This window comes from Onychomys torridus, chromosome 2, assembly GCF_903995425.1.
Source record: "Onychomys torridus chromosome 2, mOncTor1.1, whole genome shotgun sequence".
Taxonomy (NCBI): Eukaryota; Metazoa; Chordata; class Mammalia; order Rodentia; family Cricetidae; genus Onychomys; species Onychomys torridus.
In genome coordinates, this window is record NC_050444.1 from 160,570,768 (window position 1) to 160,589,511 (window position 18,744).

Sequence of the window (18,744 nt, forward strand, 5' to 3'; positions counted from 1 at the left end):
ACACCTCTTCCAGTGGATCTGATGATCTCTTTTGGCCCATGAACACCAGACACTTGACAATCAGAACATATATACAAGCAAAACAAACACATAAAATGAAACAAATAAGAACATGAGCTCTAAAATTAAAAAAAAAAACAACACTTTTCTGTTTTAAGTTAAGTATGTGTGTGTATGACAGAGAAAGAGAATATTAATATATGTGGGGGCCATAAAAGGGCATCAGATCCTCTAGAACAGAGGTTCTCAATCTTCTTAATGCTACAACCCTTTAATACAGTTTATGTTGTAGTGACCCACAAACATAAAACTATAATTTTGCTACTATTATGAATATTAATGTAAACATCCATGTTTTCCAATGGTCTGAGGTGATCACTGAAAAGGGTCAGTCGACCTCACAAAGGGTGGAGACCTTGAGAATCATTGCCTAGTTATAGGCAGCTGTGAGCTGCTCAGCATGTGTGCAGGAACAAACCTGGGTCCTCTGAAGAACAGCAGATGTTCATAGTCACTGAGCCATCTCTAACACCAAGTTGTTTGTGTTTTTTAACAAACATTTGTTTTGTATGTGTGTATATATGTGTGCTGTGAGTGTGTGTATACACATGTGTCACAAAAGGCATATGGGAATCAGAGGACAATTTGAGGAAAGTTGTTCTATCCTTCTACCTTGTAGGTTCTGGGGTTCAAACTCAGGTTGTCCGGCTCAGTGGCAAGCACCTTTACTTGAGCCAAGGCCCAGATCCTCATAAGGGCAAAGCATTGAACACAAAGGCACAATGAAAACAGACCAATTCTTGGATAAGTTAAATACAATTTTTGTAAATACCTAGATTAAGAAATTTAAAACAGCTGGGTGGTGGTGATGCACACCTTTATTCTTAGCACTCGGGAGGCAAAGGCAGAGATCTCTGAGTTCCAGGCCAGCCCCATCTACAGAGTGAGTCTCAGGACAGCCAGGACTACATGGAGAAACTCTGTCTCGAAAGAAACCAAAATTCCTAAAACAGATTTTCCATTTTTTTATTAAAATAATAATACCTTTGAAGTTCCCCCACTATAATTTTCATGGCCCTAGCTATTATCTTACTAGTATTTACCTTACCAGAAAAAAAATTATAGTTGCTAATAGCCAACAACATAAACATCTTCTAAAAGTATTCTTCATCTAACACTAGTATTTCCAAAAATTTTGAAAACTTTTCTTTGGTGAAAAGCCTTCACTGGAATCCAAAAATAAGTCACATGGTCTTGGGGCAAACATCTACTCAAGACAGTGCCAGCAAATATGGAAGAACGAAAGAAGGTCTGCTGAGTGGTAAGGAAATGGGACTGCCAAGGATGGTCTAAAAGGAATTAAAGAGATGTCTGCATCTTCACCAGCTTCTACTTTTCTGATGGAAGAACTGGGCTGCTCTGAAAAAGTCAAAGCCCTCAATGGGCAGCATTCTTTTTGTTTGCTTGCTTGTTTGTTTGTTTATTTGTTTTTGTGAAACAGGGTGTCTCTGGGTAACCCTGGCTGTCTTGGAACTTTCTCTGTAGACCCAGGCTAGCCTCAGAGATCAGCCTGCCTCTGCTTCCCCAGTGCTGGGATCAAAGGTATGCTCCACCACTGCACAGCTAATGGGCAGTATTTTTTAAAATCTCATTAGGGAACTAAGAAAAGAGAGTCTAGGGGCTGGAGAGAAGGCTCAGTAGTTAAGAGCACTGACTGCTCTTCTAGAGGACCTGGGTTCAAGCGTAACACCCACATTGCAGTTCACAAGTGTCTGTAACTCCAGGATCTAACACCTTCACATAGACATAAATGCATGCAAAACAACAATGCACATAACTTTTTTTAATTATGGAAAAAAAAAAAGGAAAGTGAGTTTCAACCACGTCACTATGTGCTCTACAGTGCTTCTTTCCCTTTCCTGAGAAGTCTAGAAAATTAAAGCAAGAAAAATCTTTGAAAGTAGAGTTCAGCTTGTAATTTTATGCTGCTTACATTACAATTCTTTGGGTTATTTTAAATTCTTATAAATATCACATTTTGTCAGGCGGTGGTGGCGCATGCCTTTAATCCCAGCACTCAGGAGGCAGAGGCAGGTGAATCTCTGTGAGTTCGAGGCCAGCCTGGTCTCCAAAGCGAGTTCCAGGAAAGGCGCAAAGCTACACAGAGAAACCCTGTCTCGAAAGAAAAAAAAAAAATCACATTTTTACTTATTTTATGTTATCTGATATTTTCTTTGTGTAGCCCTGGCTGCCCTGAAACTCACTATGTAGACCAGGCTAGTCTTGAACTCAGAGATCCACCTGACTCTGCCTCCAAAGTGCTGTGATTAAGGGTGTGTGCCACCACACCACACCAAATTATTTTTGTAAGTTTTATTGTTTGTTTATTTGCTTTTTCCAGTGCTAAAGATAGAACCCAGGTCTATATGTAGTAGAAAAGTGTTCTATTAGTGAATTGCAATTCTAAATATACACACACACAACCTCATGAAAACTTAAGGGTTGTGGCTGTAGCACAGTTGGTAAAGGGCTTGCTTTGCAGGCAATTAACCCTGGGTTTGAGCTCTACTACCATATATATGGGGGAAGGGTGCCACACACCTACAGTCCCACTGCTTGAGTTAAAGTCAGGGGGATCAGAAATTCAAGGTTATCTTCTGCTACATACTGAGTTTTAATCCACCTGGGATATACGAGACCCTCTCAAAAGAAGAAAAACTTTTGGAGGTATGCAAAAGCACAATCTAAACTCTATTAAAACTGTAACTGCTAAAATCTCTACAATGTATGTATGAATAAATACATCATTAAGGTAAAAATGACTTAACTTCACATACATATGTAATTGTCTATGTTCTATATATCTCTAAATCAACCTTTTTTTTTTTTTTTGGCTTTTAAGACAGGGTTTCTCTGTGTAGATATGGCTGTCTTAGAACTCACTCTGTAGACTAGGTTGGCCTTCAACTCACAGAGATCCTCCTGCCTCTGCCTTCCATGTGCTGGCAAGTGATGGGACTAAAGGTGTGCACCACCATGTCTGACTTAATGACTTCTTTTTAAAAAAGATCTATTTCCATTTGTTTATGTGGGGGGAGAGTGGAGGAGGTACCCACAAGGTCCGAAGAGGGCTTTGGATTCCTTAGAGCTGGAGTTACAGGCAGTTTTTAGCCTCCCAACTTGGGTGCCAGAAACCAAAGTAGGGTCCTCTGGAAAAATAGCAAGTGCTCTTAACTGCTGAGCCATCTCTCCAGCCCTTTTCTTCTTGTGTATGATTTAGGTTGGATTTGAATTTATTATAAAGCAGGTCCTGGACTCTAATCTTCCTGCATTCCCCTCCCAAGTGCTGTGATTGTAGATGTGTGCCATTATACCCAGCTAAATCAATGTTTTCTGTTGAAAATAACATATTGGAATTTGTAAGACAGTATTGTGACTATGATTAAAAAAAAAAAAGTAAGCAAAAGAATCCTCACAAAAAAATCATAAAAACGCTGGTTCACATCAAGTAAAAGTGCCAATTCAAAACTCTCTGACCTCGTATTTTTAACATAGAACATAATCTATGCACATAAATACTTGTTAATAATACAGTAGTAGGCAATACACATGGTAGAGTACCACAGAGATATACTCTTGAAGGAAGGAACCTTGAGGGAAGTTATCAGTAGTGAGACAAATGCTTGGTACATTATTAATACATGCTCTACGGTTGTCATATTTTAAAAAAGCACACAAAACAATTATTTAATAAGGTATTCTAGTATTCAAAACTAAGAAGCAACTCAAGTCAAAAAGAACACACAAGTCATGCTATCAGTCCAATTAACTAAAAGGTCCCTAACTATTCTACAACTATGGTTACATTAGTAGGAAAGTGACTAATCTAATTACTTCTCTAAAAAAAAAAAAAAAAGCATGCTGAAAAGGGAGCAGAGGCATCCAGAGGGTAAGGACTGAAGCTGCTTCCTAACAGAAGTAGTTGTTATAGAAATCATGGGACCGTACTGTTGTTCACAAACCCTACTGCCCCCAACTCTTTTTTTTTTGGGGGGGGGGGTGTTTCGAGACAGGGTTTCCCTGTGTAGCTTTGTTCCTTTCCTGGAACTCAATTGGTAGCCCAGGCTAGCCTCGAACTCACAGAGATCCGCCGGCCTCTGTCTCCTGAGTGCTGGGATTAAAGGCATGCACCACCAACGCCCGGCGAATTAACCTTTTTTTTGAGCTGAGGATCGAAGTCAGGGCCTTGCGCTTGCTAGGCAAGTGCTCTACCACTGAGCTAAATCCCCAACCCCCAACTCTTAAACACTAGGATTACAGGCATATGGCACCCTTCCCAAAATGTATGGAACTAAATAGAGATCAAACCCAGGGCTAATTGCAAGGTAGGCAAGCAATTAAACAGGAACATGACTAAAGCAACTGGTGCTACAGCTAGCTAGGTCAGGAAGGTAAGAGGAGTGACAAAGAGATGCTTAAATAGACTCACTGCCCTGGGTTTTTTCTTTTGTAAACACTACAATCATTTTACAACTAGGTTGCCCTTGTACAGTAAGATGAAAGCAGAAATATCTGAAGTTATGCTAAGGATCTAGATAAAAACGGCTCTATCAGAAAGACATGAAGAGGTTTATAAAGACAAAATGTTTTGTTTCCTTGAGTTTTATAGCACGGCTTCCTACCTTTTTAGGTGAGAAAACTCCAAGAGTTCCTCCATCCTCCCGTATGGCAACTCCCATCTCAGCCAACAAAGCTTCTCTAGAAAAAAGAACAAAACAAAACAAAACCCTGAGTAAATCAGAACACCAACACCAACACGTCAACTCAGTTAGTTTCAAAAGAACTAGAGAACAAGGACATGAAACCATGTTCAAAGTAAGTCAAAGAATAATGAATATTTTCATTCCCATGCTAAAGTTCTGATCAGCCAGGTAAGAATTTTGCATCCAACTTCAAAAACAACAATCTCCCCAGAATCTAAGAAAGCAATCGAAGTAACTAGGGGGTGGCACTCTGGCTGTAACACAGTGAAGCACAGATTTAATACGGGAGTGAGTGGCAAGGTGGGGCTTAGGTCTATGAAATACACTCTGTAAACATGATGTTTCTCAAATGTGATGTTCCCATCCCCCTTCCTCCCCATTTTGGTAGAGTGATTCTAGGAAGGTTTTGGTTTTCTTTTCATTTTTGTTTGGTGTGTGTGTGTGTGTGTGTGTGTGTGTGTGTGTGTGTGTGTGTACACGCGCGCGTGTGTGCCTAATGTTGTGGGGAACTTCACAAACTTGATTCTCTTCTCCCACCTTTAAGTGGGGCTCAAGGATCAAATTCAGGTGAGCAGGCTTGAGTAGAAAGTGCCTTTACGTGCTGAGACATCTTGCCTGCCCAGATAATTCTAGTTTAAAAAAATCTAATATAAGTAAGAAAATTCTTTGTTACATTTACTGATAGTACATCAAAGTTCATTTTGCCCTCATTTTCATAAAGATGGAAGATAGGAACTGACTTTAAAAAAAAAAGTGTGTATTTATTCCAACAGTCTAGACAAAACAAGAAGTTTAAAAGTTTGCAACCTTTACCCAAAAGGTTCTAGACAAAGTAACTTGAAAAGACAGAGTCAGAACAGGTCTTTGCATATGGGCCTCTGCCAAGCAAAGTCTACTTTATACAAATGAAAAATCTCCTTTATTTGGTATGGTTTTTCTCAATCAAAAGCAACATTCAAGTGTAGAAACTACTAAGCATATGACTCCCTAGAACACGGATTCTCAACCTTCCTAATGCTGCATCCTTTTAATATAGTTCCTCATGTTGTGGTGACTCCCAACCATAAGATTATTTTTGTTGCTACTTTATAACTGTAAATTTGCTACTGTTATGAATTGTAATGTAAATATCCGATATGTGACCCCTGTGAAAGGGTCATTTAACTCCCAAAGGGGTCATGACCCACAGGTTGAGAACCACTGCCTTAGAAACTCTCTAAATATGTAGCTTTCACTTCAAAGTTTAAATGTTATTGGATACAACTTCCCCTGTATATTCATTTGTGTTGTGTTTTAGGTGGGGAGAGTTGGTTTTTTTTGCATTCTATTTCATCTTTTCTTATTACAAAAGTAACTCAGACTTCCCAGAAAACTTAGTAGTGTCCCAGATTTTTATCTCCCAACCTTTCCATTCTGATGGCCTCTGTTTTACGAAGTTTCTCTTCCCAGGTTTCGTTCAACTCAGCAATGATCTTCTCTGACTCCTATGGAAGGACGTACAGGTTGAAGAGTCTTAACACACCATATTCAGCAAGGAAAGCATAAGACACATAATACCCTTAGAAGACAAAGGAAGACTCCAAAATGATGGCTCTTTTTCTTTTTTCTTTCTTTGGAGCTGAGGATCGAACCCAGGCCCTTTACCACTGAGCTAAATCCCCAACCCCCCCCTTTTTTTAAGATTTATTTATTATGTATACAGCATGTATGACTGCAGGCCAGAAGAGGGCGCCAGATCTCATTACAGATGGTTGTGAGCCACCATGTGGTTGCTGGGAATTGAACTCAGGACCTCTGGAAGAGCAGTCAGTGCTCTTAACCTCTGAGCCATCTCTCCAGCCCCCCCCCTTTTTTTAATAAGGTAGGAATCATAAATACGAAGTGTAAAACTAAGTAAACCTCAGACACAAAGATCTTCCAAATCCTAATAGAAATAGGTAAATAGTGAATCCATGTGTATGTGAACAAGACAGGAAAGGTAATATCAACATCCAAAAAAAAAAAAAGATCTTCTTTTTTTAATCATGGCTTCAAGTTATAAATATTTATAATGTTTAAACATTCATTGTCTTGAAAAAGCTCCAAGGACAGCCTAAAGAAAATGTCAGTTGAGTGGCACACTAGCAAACCTTTAGTGCTAGCAAAGACTAAGTAATCATTTATTACACAATCATTTCACAGATTAAAAAAAAAAAACTATGTAATTAACCTAAGCCCATCCTATTCCTTGAGCTGGGTTTCCTGGCTCTTTCTTTACATTTATTCATTCACTCACTTTTTTGAGACATGAGACCTGACACAGGGTCTCATGTAGCCATCCCTGGCTTCAAAACTCATGATTTAGCCAAGGATAATGCTGAATTCCTAGTCCTCCTGGTTTAGCCTTCCAAGCGCTGAGACTACAGGTATGTGCCACCATGACCAGCTTTTTATTTCTTTCTGATGATTCAATAAGAAGGCAGAAATTTTGATAGGGCAAATCAGACACACTTCCACACACACATAAAAATGGTAGTTTAGGTTTTGACAGTCAGAAGGTTGAATGATCACTCCATGGAACATTCCTTGAAGCCATCAGAGAACTAAGGGTTTACTGTACTGGACAGCATGCTTTCTGAATGAGCTCCAAGTGTGGGTCCTCAGACTGCTTAGCACAGCATTTGCCCTGCCTGCTCTTGTGATGGATGGTTATGATTATTTATAGGCTGAGTCTGGGCAATGGCACTCACAGTACTGACTTTGATGCCAGTCTATAAATATCAGAGCCAGTGGCTATAGCTGCATGCTTAAAACTTTACTGAGTAAAATAACCAAATCACACACACAAAGATTTCAGTTCAGTTTAAGTTGTGGCTTAAAAGTAAAATTATATACCACTATCTTTTTTTTTTCTTTTTGCCAGCGATGTTTATAGAGGAACTGAGACATTAACACTACATATGGAAATAGGCTATTTAATGGAGAAAGAAGTAGCAGCACCTATGTAAAAGCAGTGATGAACACTGGTCTGTAGTTACAGATACAGAGAAGCAAAGGCAAATAAACAGTTAGGAAGATGAATTAGCCTCTACTGTCGCTGTTTTCCATTGCAGTATTTTCTTTTGTGGTGTCATGGCTTAGGAATGCAGCTCCTAAGACATTCTCAAGCGGTTCTATTGTACAACTGCTGTCCCACACTCTGAACGAAAGATGTTCTCTGCCTGCATCATTAAAATGCAGGTCTGTCCAAAAGGAATTCTCACCATTCACAAACTCAGAGCAGAACTAAGGCGCTTATGCTTCAGTGAACTACTGCATGACACTGAACACAAAGCTGTAAGGAGCTATTTGCACTCTAGAATAAAGCAAGGGAAAGGAATAGTCTACTTACGTTGTTTCAGGGAAAATTAAGAGAGCAATTTATTTGTTGATTAACGTATTACAGCTTTGTTTTCACGAAATTATGCAGCTGAGGGGAGAGTTCCTTGAATAATGACAGCATTATTCCCTAGAAGCCATTTGGAAGACACTAGGTGACCTAATTCTTAAAAAACCTAGTTATTGTCTTAACACTTAACATGTGGTATTATTTTCAGTTGGTTCTAGCTGGCAGCCAGAAAGAAATTTCTCCTTTACACCAGAGGGGAAAAAGGGTAATCTTGTTTGTGCAGTAAGGCACAATACAATGACAATTAAGATTCACAATCCCCAAAGCAAAATTTGATATAAAATAGTAAGAGGGAAATTTGACTTATCCCAACTGCCAGAGTCCTGCTGGCAATATGATCACTGACCCCAACTTATGAGAAAATTTGTGAATGAATATACTTTCCCACACAGAACATCAATAAAGTCTATAGGAAAGCTTCCAAGTCAATTTGACAACAGCAGAGATCACCCTGTACCCTCAAAGATTGCTCCTTCCTCTCCTTTTGCCAGGCATTTTAGACATTTTAGAACTTCACTTACTTTCTGAATCAGGACACAAAAGCATTGAGGTTTTTTTGTTTTGTTTTTTTGTTGTTGTTGTTGTTGTTGTTTTTTTTTTTTTTTAGGATTTATTTATTCACTGTACATACAATGTTCTGTCTGCACGTGTCCTTGCAGGCCAGAAGAGGGCACCAGGTCTCATTACAGGTGGCTGTGGGTGCTGGGAATTGAACTCAGGACCTCTGGAAGAGCAGTTGGTGCTCTTTAACCACTGAGCCATCTCTCCAACCCCTAACATACTTTTTTTTTTTTTTTTTTTTTTCTTAGCTGAGGATTGAACCCAGGACCTTGCACTTGCTAGGCAAGCGCTCTACCACCAAGCTAAATCCCCAACCCTAAGCATTGGTTTTATTTCTGGAATCACCTTCTTTCTGAAGTAAGGAAAATGCCAAGGGGAAGAATGGGATGATAAGAAAGAAAACTCTGAAGCCCATTCCATATAAAAATCTGTTACAGCTTCACCTGAGAACTAAAACAAAAGCATCTGACACTAACTCACTTTTAGCAGTGAAGATGTTCAACAAGCTAGTCTGCCTTGTTCGAGACAGGGTTTCTCTGTGTAGCCCTGGCTGTTCTGAAATTCACTTTGTAGACCAGGCTGGCCTCGAACTCGCAGAGATCCACCTGCCTCTGTCTCCTGAGTGCTGGGATTAAAAGTGTGCACAACCACCGCTGGCCCTTTCTTTCTTAACCTTTACCTATTAGAGTACCACTGTTCTTAATTTGTCTTTAAATGGGCAGCAACTTGTAATGGGGGATGGTGAAGAGGATCCCTGATTGGTTCTAAGTGAGTTTCCCTTGCCCTGGCACTTTTGAACACAAAGGCCAAAAGGTAGAGGGAAACAATATCCCTGGAGGTAGTAAGCAAAAAAGAGAAAACCTGATTGTAATCACCGAAGGGAATAGGACAAGCACTGCTCCTGACTTTCGCATTCACAGAGACAAGACAGAAGCAGGTACAGCCGGCAACCAGCTAAAAGAACCCTCCATCCACAGAGCTGGGAGCCAGGGATAATGTAATGGTTCATCAACTTAACTGGATTTAAATAAGATACATGTCTAACTGTGTCTGTGAGAGAACTGCCAGGGAAACTGAACTAAGAGAGAAATCCCACCATGAATGTGGCAGCACTATTCTACAAACTGGGCTCCCAGACTGAAATGAAGAGGGAAAGGGGAAAGTAACTGAGTACTGCCATGCCTTCTCTATAGACTAACCTCAAACCATGAGATAAAATAAGTTGCATCTCCTCAGGTATTTGGTTCCAACAAGTAATCAACAGAGTGGGCAATCTGCAAATGTGCAGCACCATGGCCCAGGGACCCCAGGTGAAGGAGAAAGCCTGCTTCTTCTGTAACTAAAGGCTTTGAGGGGACTTCTAGAAGGTATAAATTCATGCAACCTAATAAACCTGATATTACTACTCAAATGTTCAAACTTCCAGTTAATTGTATTTAATTTTACTAACAGAGGAATGGCTCTACAGAGAATTCTATCTTCAATGAAACCAAGTTTTCCAACTAGTTCTTTCATTTAAAACAAAATAATTACTACTTTAGAAAGAGTTTCATATTGCCTTGGCTGGCGTCAAATTCACTATGTAGCCAGAATGACCTTGAGGCTCATGTATGGCTTTAAAACTAAATTTATAACAAGCATCTTTACTATGACTTATAAATTACCCCCAAATTATTCTAAGTCTCTACTCATCAGTTATTTTGCATGGCTAACTTATGACCTTTCCATCTCTGGCCAAGTCAAACTCAAACATGCTGATAAAAAAAAAAATTAACTTAAAAAATGAGTAATTTCATTTTCAGGGTACCTCTAACTGTTAGCATCTCCATGTGCTAAGTCAAAATTTCCATGCTGTTCATTCAGTCCTAGTTCTGCTCTCTGGAATGACACAAAGTGCTCTGCATTCAATCTTTAGACTCACCTTCAGACGTTCAATGGCTTCCTCCCCTCCAGGTGTAGACATGATCCGCTCTTGAATACTGGTCACAGATGTTAAGCCCACCTGACTACTAAGGGAGCATGAAGATGGAGATGAAGTAAGGGACCCCATGGATGCTGTGGAAAAATTGCCAGGGCGTTGATTCTCAGAGGCTAGCAAGTACCTATGTTTATTGTTCTGAAAATCTTTCAGATCTGGGAGACAGAAAGAAGGGAAGGTAGAAAAAGAGAAGGCAAGAAGCAGAGGAGGAAAAAAGACAGGAAGGAACACCAGTGTGAGAAAGGACAGCATCAAAGCGCCAAGACTAACACACGCTGAAACACAGAGACAAGCTCTAACACTGTATTAGATGGCAGTTCTAAAACATGTCACGCTGTAATATTTGATCCTCAGCAGTCAGCCAATTCTGAATTTAGAAATGAGAAGTTTCCAGTATGGGAGGGTATAACCAGAACGTCAAAGATGTTTTTCCTAAACAGGTAAACTATAGTCCTTAAAATTCTTCCTGCTATTCTAAGTCTTCAATAGCTACAGTTTTACTATATTTTTAAACTCCAGCAGTTTTTAACAGAAAGAGGAAAATAGCAATTAATACCACATATTGACCTAGCAGTGTTTAATGGAATTCAGACAAAATTTAAGAAATGTTAGTTACAACTCTGAGCATTTAGTAGTCTGTGCATAGCAGCATGTTAATATGCCAAAAATATATTCTAAATTGAAAGAAGTAATTGTAGAAATGAGAATAATTTTGAGGAAGTAAGGTAATGAGTGGTTGTTTCACCAGAAAAGAGCAATTAGTAAATTAACAAGTTTTAATATATTTTCCATTTATGAGTCACAAAAACAAAATTTAAAAACCATTTGATAATTTGAGTAAAATCTTTCTGTGTCTAATGGCCCAATCAATGAGCCACCGGAAAGTCTCCTTCCTAGTATGATAGCCAAGTTTTCAAGACATATTTTCACTAACTAAGGTCTAGAGCACAACTGAAAATTATGATCTTAAACTTTGTTCCTGGTAAAAAGTCCACCAATAACAAAACTCAGTGATTTGGGGTTTTTGTTTGTTTGTTTGTTTGTAATTTCATTCATTAATCATCCTTCTCAAATGAACAGCAAAGAAACCACCATTATTGGTACAATCCTTTTTGTTTGGTTGGTTTGTCTGAAGACAGGGTCTCATGCAGCTTAGTCTAACTTCATATTAGATATATGGCCAAGAATAACCTTGAACTCCTGACTCTCTGGCCTCCCACTTCTAAGTGCTGATTCTGCTGGGATTACAGGTGGGTGCCACGGCACCCATCTACATTTTGATGTTAAAATTAGCTCATTAAAAGTGTTCTTTATTACATTTATTTATTTTGTACGTGGTTCCTGTATGGTCAGAGAACAACTATGAGAGTCAGTTCTCTCCTTCCACTATGTGGGAACCTGGAATCTAAATCAGGTTCTCAGGCTTGGTATCAAGCACCTTTATACACTGAGCCATCTTGCTGGCTCTCATTTTTAAATTTGAGAAAATCTACATTACTTAAATTTGTATCAAAACTAGGTTTTTCTTAAAGGATGTGGGGCAATGGAAGTAGTTGGGAAAAACAGTCACTCTCTGGGTTTACTAATCTTTACTATTCAATGAAAACCAGTTCTTGAAGCCCCTTATAATATGTGGCAGTTGCTTCAAGACAGTTTGAAAACTACCATCTGCAAATATAGAACATGGGGAAACAAGCAAAGAGGCATGTTTTAAAGGGCAAACAGGAACTGGGGCAAAACTCATTGGTCAGATGATGGCAGCAAGGTGGGACAAGGTGGTAAAGAGGGACAGATGGAGCTTAGAAGGCCCTGTGGACACATGCAAGCCCTAAAATGAAGTAGATCCAAAGGGAAACTGAGGAGTAGCCAGGGCTGCTCTCCTTTGTGGATATAAGATTAAAACTCAGTCATGCATGGTTTTCAGGAAATGCCACAGCTGCTCAGAGAAGAGATAGGCAACAGGCCAGCAGCAGCACCTTGAACACAAAAGCAAGATCAAGAAGGCATCCTCTCCACACCAATATCCTTCAGCTTTGGAGATCTCAGACAGAGCTGTTCCAGGTCAAGAGCCACATGTGTGTTTGGGCAAGCCAGTCCTCAATACAGTAACTGGTACTATGTTTGGGTTCTCCTATGCACTCCCTAGTCTGAAATGGCTTCCTACAAATAAACAGATCAACAGAATCTGAAAGACCTCAAATAGAGATTCAACATATCTTGATGAATTATATTAAAAGCATAAGCAACTATTTCCTTGTCAATGTAACATTTATACTAAAAAAAAAAAAAGGCTTGTGCTCTTTTGTTATATATGTTTTCATTTAAGTCATACACCTTAGACATTGATTTTAAAATTTTAAGCTGTAATTTATGAAAAGAGAAAAAATGTCTATCTGATGATCATGTTAGATAAGGCCCAAATATGTGGAAAACCAATGGCATATAAACACAGGTGAGTACTAATCCAACATGCACAGAGCTCTTTAATTACAGACAGTTTGGCTAACTGGAAATGATTTTTGTAATTATACAAAGGCTCACATTTACAATGCTAATTAAAAAGGAATTTTCCTATTAAATAATAGGTTCATAAAAGGAAGCAAATCAAGAGGGAAAAGGGGGTGTTGATGTAGTAATGATTAAAAGCAAGAGCTCTGAGTTCAACTGCCTAACCTAAACACGAGAAACCATGGCACCTCAGAAAAGGAACCACTCCTGGCTATAGTAAAATGAGGATAGAATAATTTTATCAATAACAGAATTCATAGGGATAATATATTTATGCTGCATAGAAGAGGGCCAGGTATATTATAGACATTTGATAAATGTGTGCTGTTATCATCACTAGCCTTACCAACTGTGATTCTGAATTTGATTTAATTATATGGCTAGAAACACTGAAGACTGAGTGGGAGACTCAAATTCTTATACCTCTCAATTTCAGTCAAGGCATAAACTAAAAGTCATGAAGTTACTTTGCTAAATGGAGAAGGGTCAAAACAAGAGAATGTGATGTTACCTAACACTCTGTCTGGGATTTCCCTGTTAGGACTGCTGGCATGCAAAGCTCATTATGAGGCTGACTCAGCAAAGGCCGATTAGCAAGTCAGCGTACGGGAATAACCAATACATGATATACACACATTTGCCTCCACTTCCAGAGTAATCATCGATCAATGGATCAACTAAAGATAAGCAAGAGGGAAAATACAAGGATCAAAGTTCAGATTCAGTAGCAAGGTAGATTGGGATTTGGCATTTGGGAAGCTAAAAAAATGAAAATTCAGTAATATATATTATCATTTTCACAAATTATATCAATTAAATTCCAGATTCTAATACATAAGATGTAAGTTGGAAGAGGGTCTGAAATCAGTTAGTATTTCAAAGTATATAATATTTTTACATTAAAAATAAAAATATGCTTTACTAAATAAACCCATATTCTATCTGAAGAATCTATTTTATTTTATAATTTTTTTTGTAAGTCCTGAGGTTAAAACCAGAGCCTTATACCTGCTAAGCAATAATGATCACTAAGGAGCTCCACTGCCAACCACAACTTAGAAAAGGTTGGATTACATACTATATAGCAGGATGACTGAGTTTTAAAAGCATGAATTATAACAGAACACCGTACAACAGTACTTGCTGGAAGTCTATTTCTTGAACTTGACAAGAATTAGTAGACTTTTCCTCTTCACTTTTCCATAGAGAACAAGAGTCATTCAAAGATGAATCTTATCTAAAAGTAGACTGGAATGGTAAATTCTTACACATGCATTATTACTACTGCACTAATCCAGGGAAACAAGAGCTTCCAAGTAATACTTTTAGGAAGTGGTTAATTTTTCAGAATAAATTTGGCATTAAAAAAATCTGGGATTTAGGGGCACATTCTACACAAACAAAATTTGAGATTATTTCATTTCACTGGCATTTTTAAGGGAAAAAAACTCATAAAACCATTTTACTACCATTTAGATTCATCAAGTCGCTAAAATCTAAACTTATGTTATTTACTTACTTACCTACCTACCTACCTACCTACTTACTTACTTACTTGAGGTAGGGTCTCATTGTGTGGCTCTGGCTGGCCTACAGCTCACCAGGCAGATCAGGCTGGCCTTGAACTCACAGAAATCAGCCTCCCTCTGCCTCTCAAGTGCCCACTACACCCAGCCCTAAGCTTGTTTTAAGTACAAGAATCTAGAGAGGAAAGTAAGATGCTATATGATCCTTATTCACTTACTATCAATAATATCTCCCAGCCCCTGAGCACGAAGAAGGTCCTTCAATCGGGTCACTTCCTCCTTCAACTCCCGAACCAGCTTGGCATTAGGGTCCTCATTGATAACAGCATTGCATTTAATTTGTTTTGCACGGTCTGCATACCTAGATATAGAAAGAAAATGCATCCTTACCATTTCTCAGAGGCTCTACTTCTCAGAAATAACATACTATTTGCCTCTAAAGCAAACATCTGAAGAGCCCTGGTAAGTAAGTTATTTGTATGAGACTTTATAGCACTTTACGGAAGTGACAGGGGCTCAGCAGAACGTCAGTGCTTTGGCGAAGATCACAACAGAAATGAACCCCAGAGAGAAGACTCAAATGCAGTCTGTCAGCCTATATAGTGTTCTTTTACTGTATTAAAAGTATCTTTAATGGGAGAAGGGAAGATAGTTTCAGATTGAACTATTCTATACATAAAAATTTAATGAATATTCTGTTGGTACTTCTTCAGTGCTACATGTACTGATAATTGCATTACTTGAACATATCTTTAGACTATCTATAAAAGGGAACACTTCTATTAACAAAATGAATACTATAAGAAAATTTTATTATCTAAAAGTTATCTAATGTCTCACTCAAATAATTTGAACATCTTTCCTATAAAAAAGCTCTTATTACTGTTGGGGATTTAGCTCAGTGGTAGAGCACTTGCCCAGCAAGCGAAAGGCCCTGGGTTTGATCCTCAGCTCAAAACCCCACCCCACCCCCCCAAAAAAATCTCTGATATATCCCAATGAATCTGGAAGCCACAGAAGTAAACTCCAATGTAAAAAAAAATAATTTTCCCAATATTATAAGAAAAAGGGATCACATGACAGCCTTCAATGTGTAAGAAAATCTATGGCATACAAAACTACTCAGCTACTGAGATCAAAGGAGAGTACCTCAGAGTGCTCAAAGTTTCATCATAGTTGATGTCTGCTGGGCTCAGAGCAGCAACCATTGCAGTTCGAGAATTACCACCTAGGAAAATGAATTACGAGTATCTCAAATTACACTCATTTTTAAAAGGAAAATTTTATTACTGTGTTAAAGCTGAGAGCAGTCCCTAAAATGTAGTCAAAAGCCAGCAAATTTTTCTTTTTTCCATGTTTGTTTTGACAAGGTCTCATGGAGCTTTGCTGGTTTGAGCCGGCAATCTTTCTGCTTTCATTTCCTAAGTGCTGGGATTATAGCTATGTGCCACCAAGCCTAGAGCCCAAAAAACGTTCTGAACTGTTTCCATGCTATGCACCATTCTACTCACATTCTGCTTTCTGACTCTCATGTTCAGTTCCTGTCCTACTCTCTCTTAAAACTACTCTAGCCAGGTAAAGTAGCATATGTCTATAATTCCTGCACAGGAGCCAGTACGAGGAGTTCAATACCAGCCTGGGCTATAAACAAACACCACTCTAATCAAGATCTCAACCACTCCACCAAAACTGCCCTCGGTGATGGGAAAGTTGATTGGTTGCTTTTTCTGAATAAAGAGGAGCAAGGAATAAGAAGAAAGGCTGAAAGGTCAAAAAACACCAGTAGTAAGGAGAATGTAAGGTGACTATGTAGTGTGTACTTGGCTATGTAAAAGGCAAAGGAATGTGAGCTTCTAAGTGCTCTTAAGGAAGGGGCTAGAGAGATGGCTTGGTGGTTAAGAGTACAAACTGCTTTGGCAGAAAACAGTGTTTGGTTCCTGGGGATGCAATGCTGCCTTATAACTCTGCAGACACCAGACACACACATGGTGCACACACATACATGTAGGCAAACACCTGGGCACATAAAATAAATAAGCCTTGGCAGGGGCAGAGGGCTCTGAAGAAGGAACAACATTTTAAGTAGCTGTATAGGGTACAGAAGACAGTAACAGCACCTTAGTTTGTGTCTGAAGTAAGTGAATCCACCAGGGAAAACCAAAAGTAAAACCAGAAAAAGACAAGAAGCACTCAGGTTGAGTTACTATGAACTCATCATCTAAAGATGATTCTTCTCTAAAGCGGACATGGAATAATGAGCCATAAAACATCATCATTAAACAGCTTTAAACACAACTACAAAGTAATGTGGACTAGTAGTCAACATACCTAGATTTTCTCGAAGGAGCCAAGTAAGAACAGAATCCCTGTAGGGAATAAAATCAGTTTTCTTCTTCTTTTTACTCTATTAAAGAGAAGGGAAGAACTTTAGCAATATTATGGGGGAGAATTCACATGAAAAGCAAACCATTCTAAACTTTTGAAATAATCAAACTGTAATGGAATTCCATCATTATTGACATGTTTTACTCACAGCTTCAAAAAGCAAATGCAAAAAGCACATGCAAAACAATTTCTTTTTAACACTTCATTTTTAAATCTTTATAACATAAAAATTCAAGAGAGTAGTATTACAATGTACATGGTAGAATTACCATGTAGCTTTAACCATTATAATTTTGCCATTATCCAAACCATTTGAGTAAATTGCACGCACAAGGTCTAAATACTTCAGCAGATATGTAGTTTATAAGGAACAAATTTAGTAAATTTAACAATATAATACTATTATCTAATATCCATCCTATCAACATCTTTAGGCCTGCTAATATTTTAAAACAAACCTAGTATTTCACTTATCAACACTTCTTTGACAAGGAGGTAAGAAATAACATAACCAGTTTGATGGCTCAGGACTTGATATACCAGGCAACACAAAGTCTGGTACCCAAAAGGAGAAAGCCAACTCACAAAAGTTGTCCTCAGACATCTGCACATGTACCATAGCATATGCCCACCCACAACTATAATAAAGAAAATCTTTTAAAACAAGACCCAAAAAGTGGAAAAAACAAATTAAACATCTGAATACTAAATATTTTAATGCAAATACTGCCTCTACCCTGACCTTATGTCATATAATTCTTAACCATTAGGTGCTCTTAATATAAGAAGAATATTCAGAAGCATAACAAAAAAAATTAAGAGTATTTGTATAGAAATAAAAAGAAGAGAAAATATACACCATTGAGTAAAGGAAGATACAAAGAATCTTTTCTAGCTTCTGTTGAGAATTTAAATTGATTCTACAGCTTTTACTTCATCTATGTATAAGCAAATAATAGGAAAAATGTTTTAAATTGCCCATAAGCTTCTATCGTGGGAAATAAGTAAGATAAAACAGGATCTAGATAGACTAATAATATATAATCTTGTTTTATCTTATTAGTTAGCAATAATCTCAATCAATTAACTATGCTTTAGAACAGAACTAGAGGAAATGTAAATGACTCTCTTTCAGGTGGTTCACAGAACTCGTAAGAGACGCTCTTAGAGATCACTGCAGCAAACATCATGACACAACAGAAAAGCTTCCTCAAACTTCTCTCTTGTTCCTTTTGTCTATTCCTTCTCCAAAGTACTTTATGTTCCTTAATTATTTCTAGTATGAAGTCTCATGATTCACAGACACCCCAAACAATCATTCTAAATTTCAGAGTCAGAAAAAAAGCAATAAAACCTTTTTGAAGGTTCTACTCTAACATATGCCCTGCCCTATTTATCTCTAAAAATGTGAAAACCCTAGAGATGATGATCATTTAGCTAGTTCAGTGTGACCAATCCCCGCCGTACCTTGCTGGTGCAGTTATCCTACAAATGAAAGCATTTAAAAGAAAGAAAAAGAACACAGGATAAGCCTCTAGAATAAATGGAAATCAGAGCACTTTCTAGAGACAAGAAGAGATTTAATTCTAAGTGAAT

General features: G+C 38.2%; 1 protein-coding gene across 9 annotated transcripts in view; it reads right to left on the reverse strand.

Moving 5' to 3' along the window:
- Kif1b (kinesin family member 1B) overlaps window positions 1–18,744 on the reverse strand; it is a 144,808-nt gene that overhangs the window by 75,873 nt on the left and 50,191 nt on the right. For 2 of the 9 annotated variants that reach the window (XM_036179182.1, XM_036179175.1), the window contains exons 10-17: window positions 18,616–18,633; window positions 17,092–17,167; window positions 15,913–15,991; window positions 14,982–15,124; window positions 13,873–13,914; window positions 10,673–10,884; window positions 6,168–6,247; window positions 4,683–4,758 (exon numbers count right to left, since the gene is read on the reverse strand). In XM_036179182.1, coding sequence (XP_036035075.1) covers window positions 4,683–4,758; window positions 6,168–6,247; window positions 10,673–10,884; window positions 13,873–13,914; window positions 14,982–15,124; window positions 15,913–15,991; window positions 17,092–17,167; window positions 18,616–18,633 — 726 coding nt within the window. The remainder of the gene's footprint in view (window positions 1–4,682; window positions 4,759–6,167; window positions 6,248–10,672; window positions 10,885–13,872; window positions 13,915–14,981; window positions 15,125–15,912; window positions 15,992–17,091; window positions 17,168–18,615; window positions 18,634–18,744) is intronic. The other 7 variants (XM_036179183.1, XM_036179179.1, XM_036179184.1 and 4 more) reach the window with 5 other exon arrangements.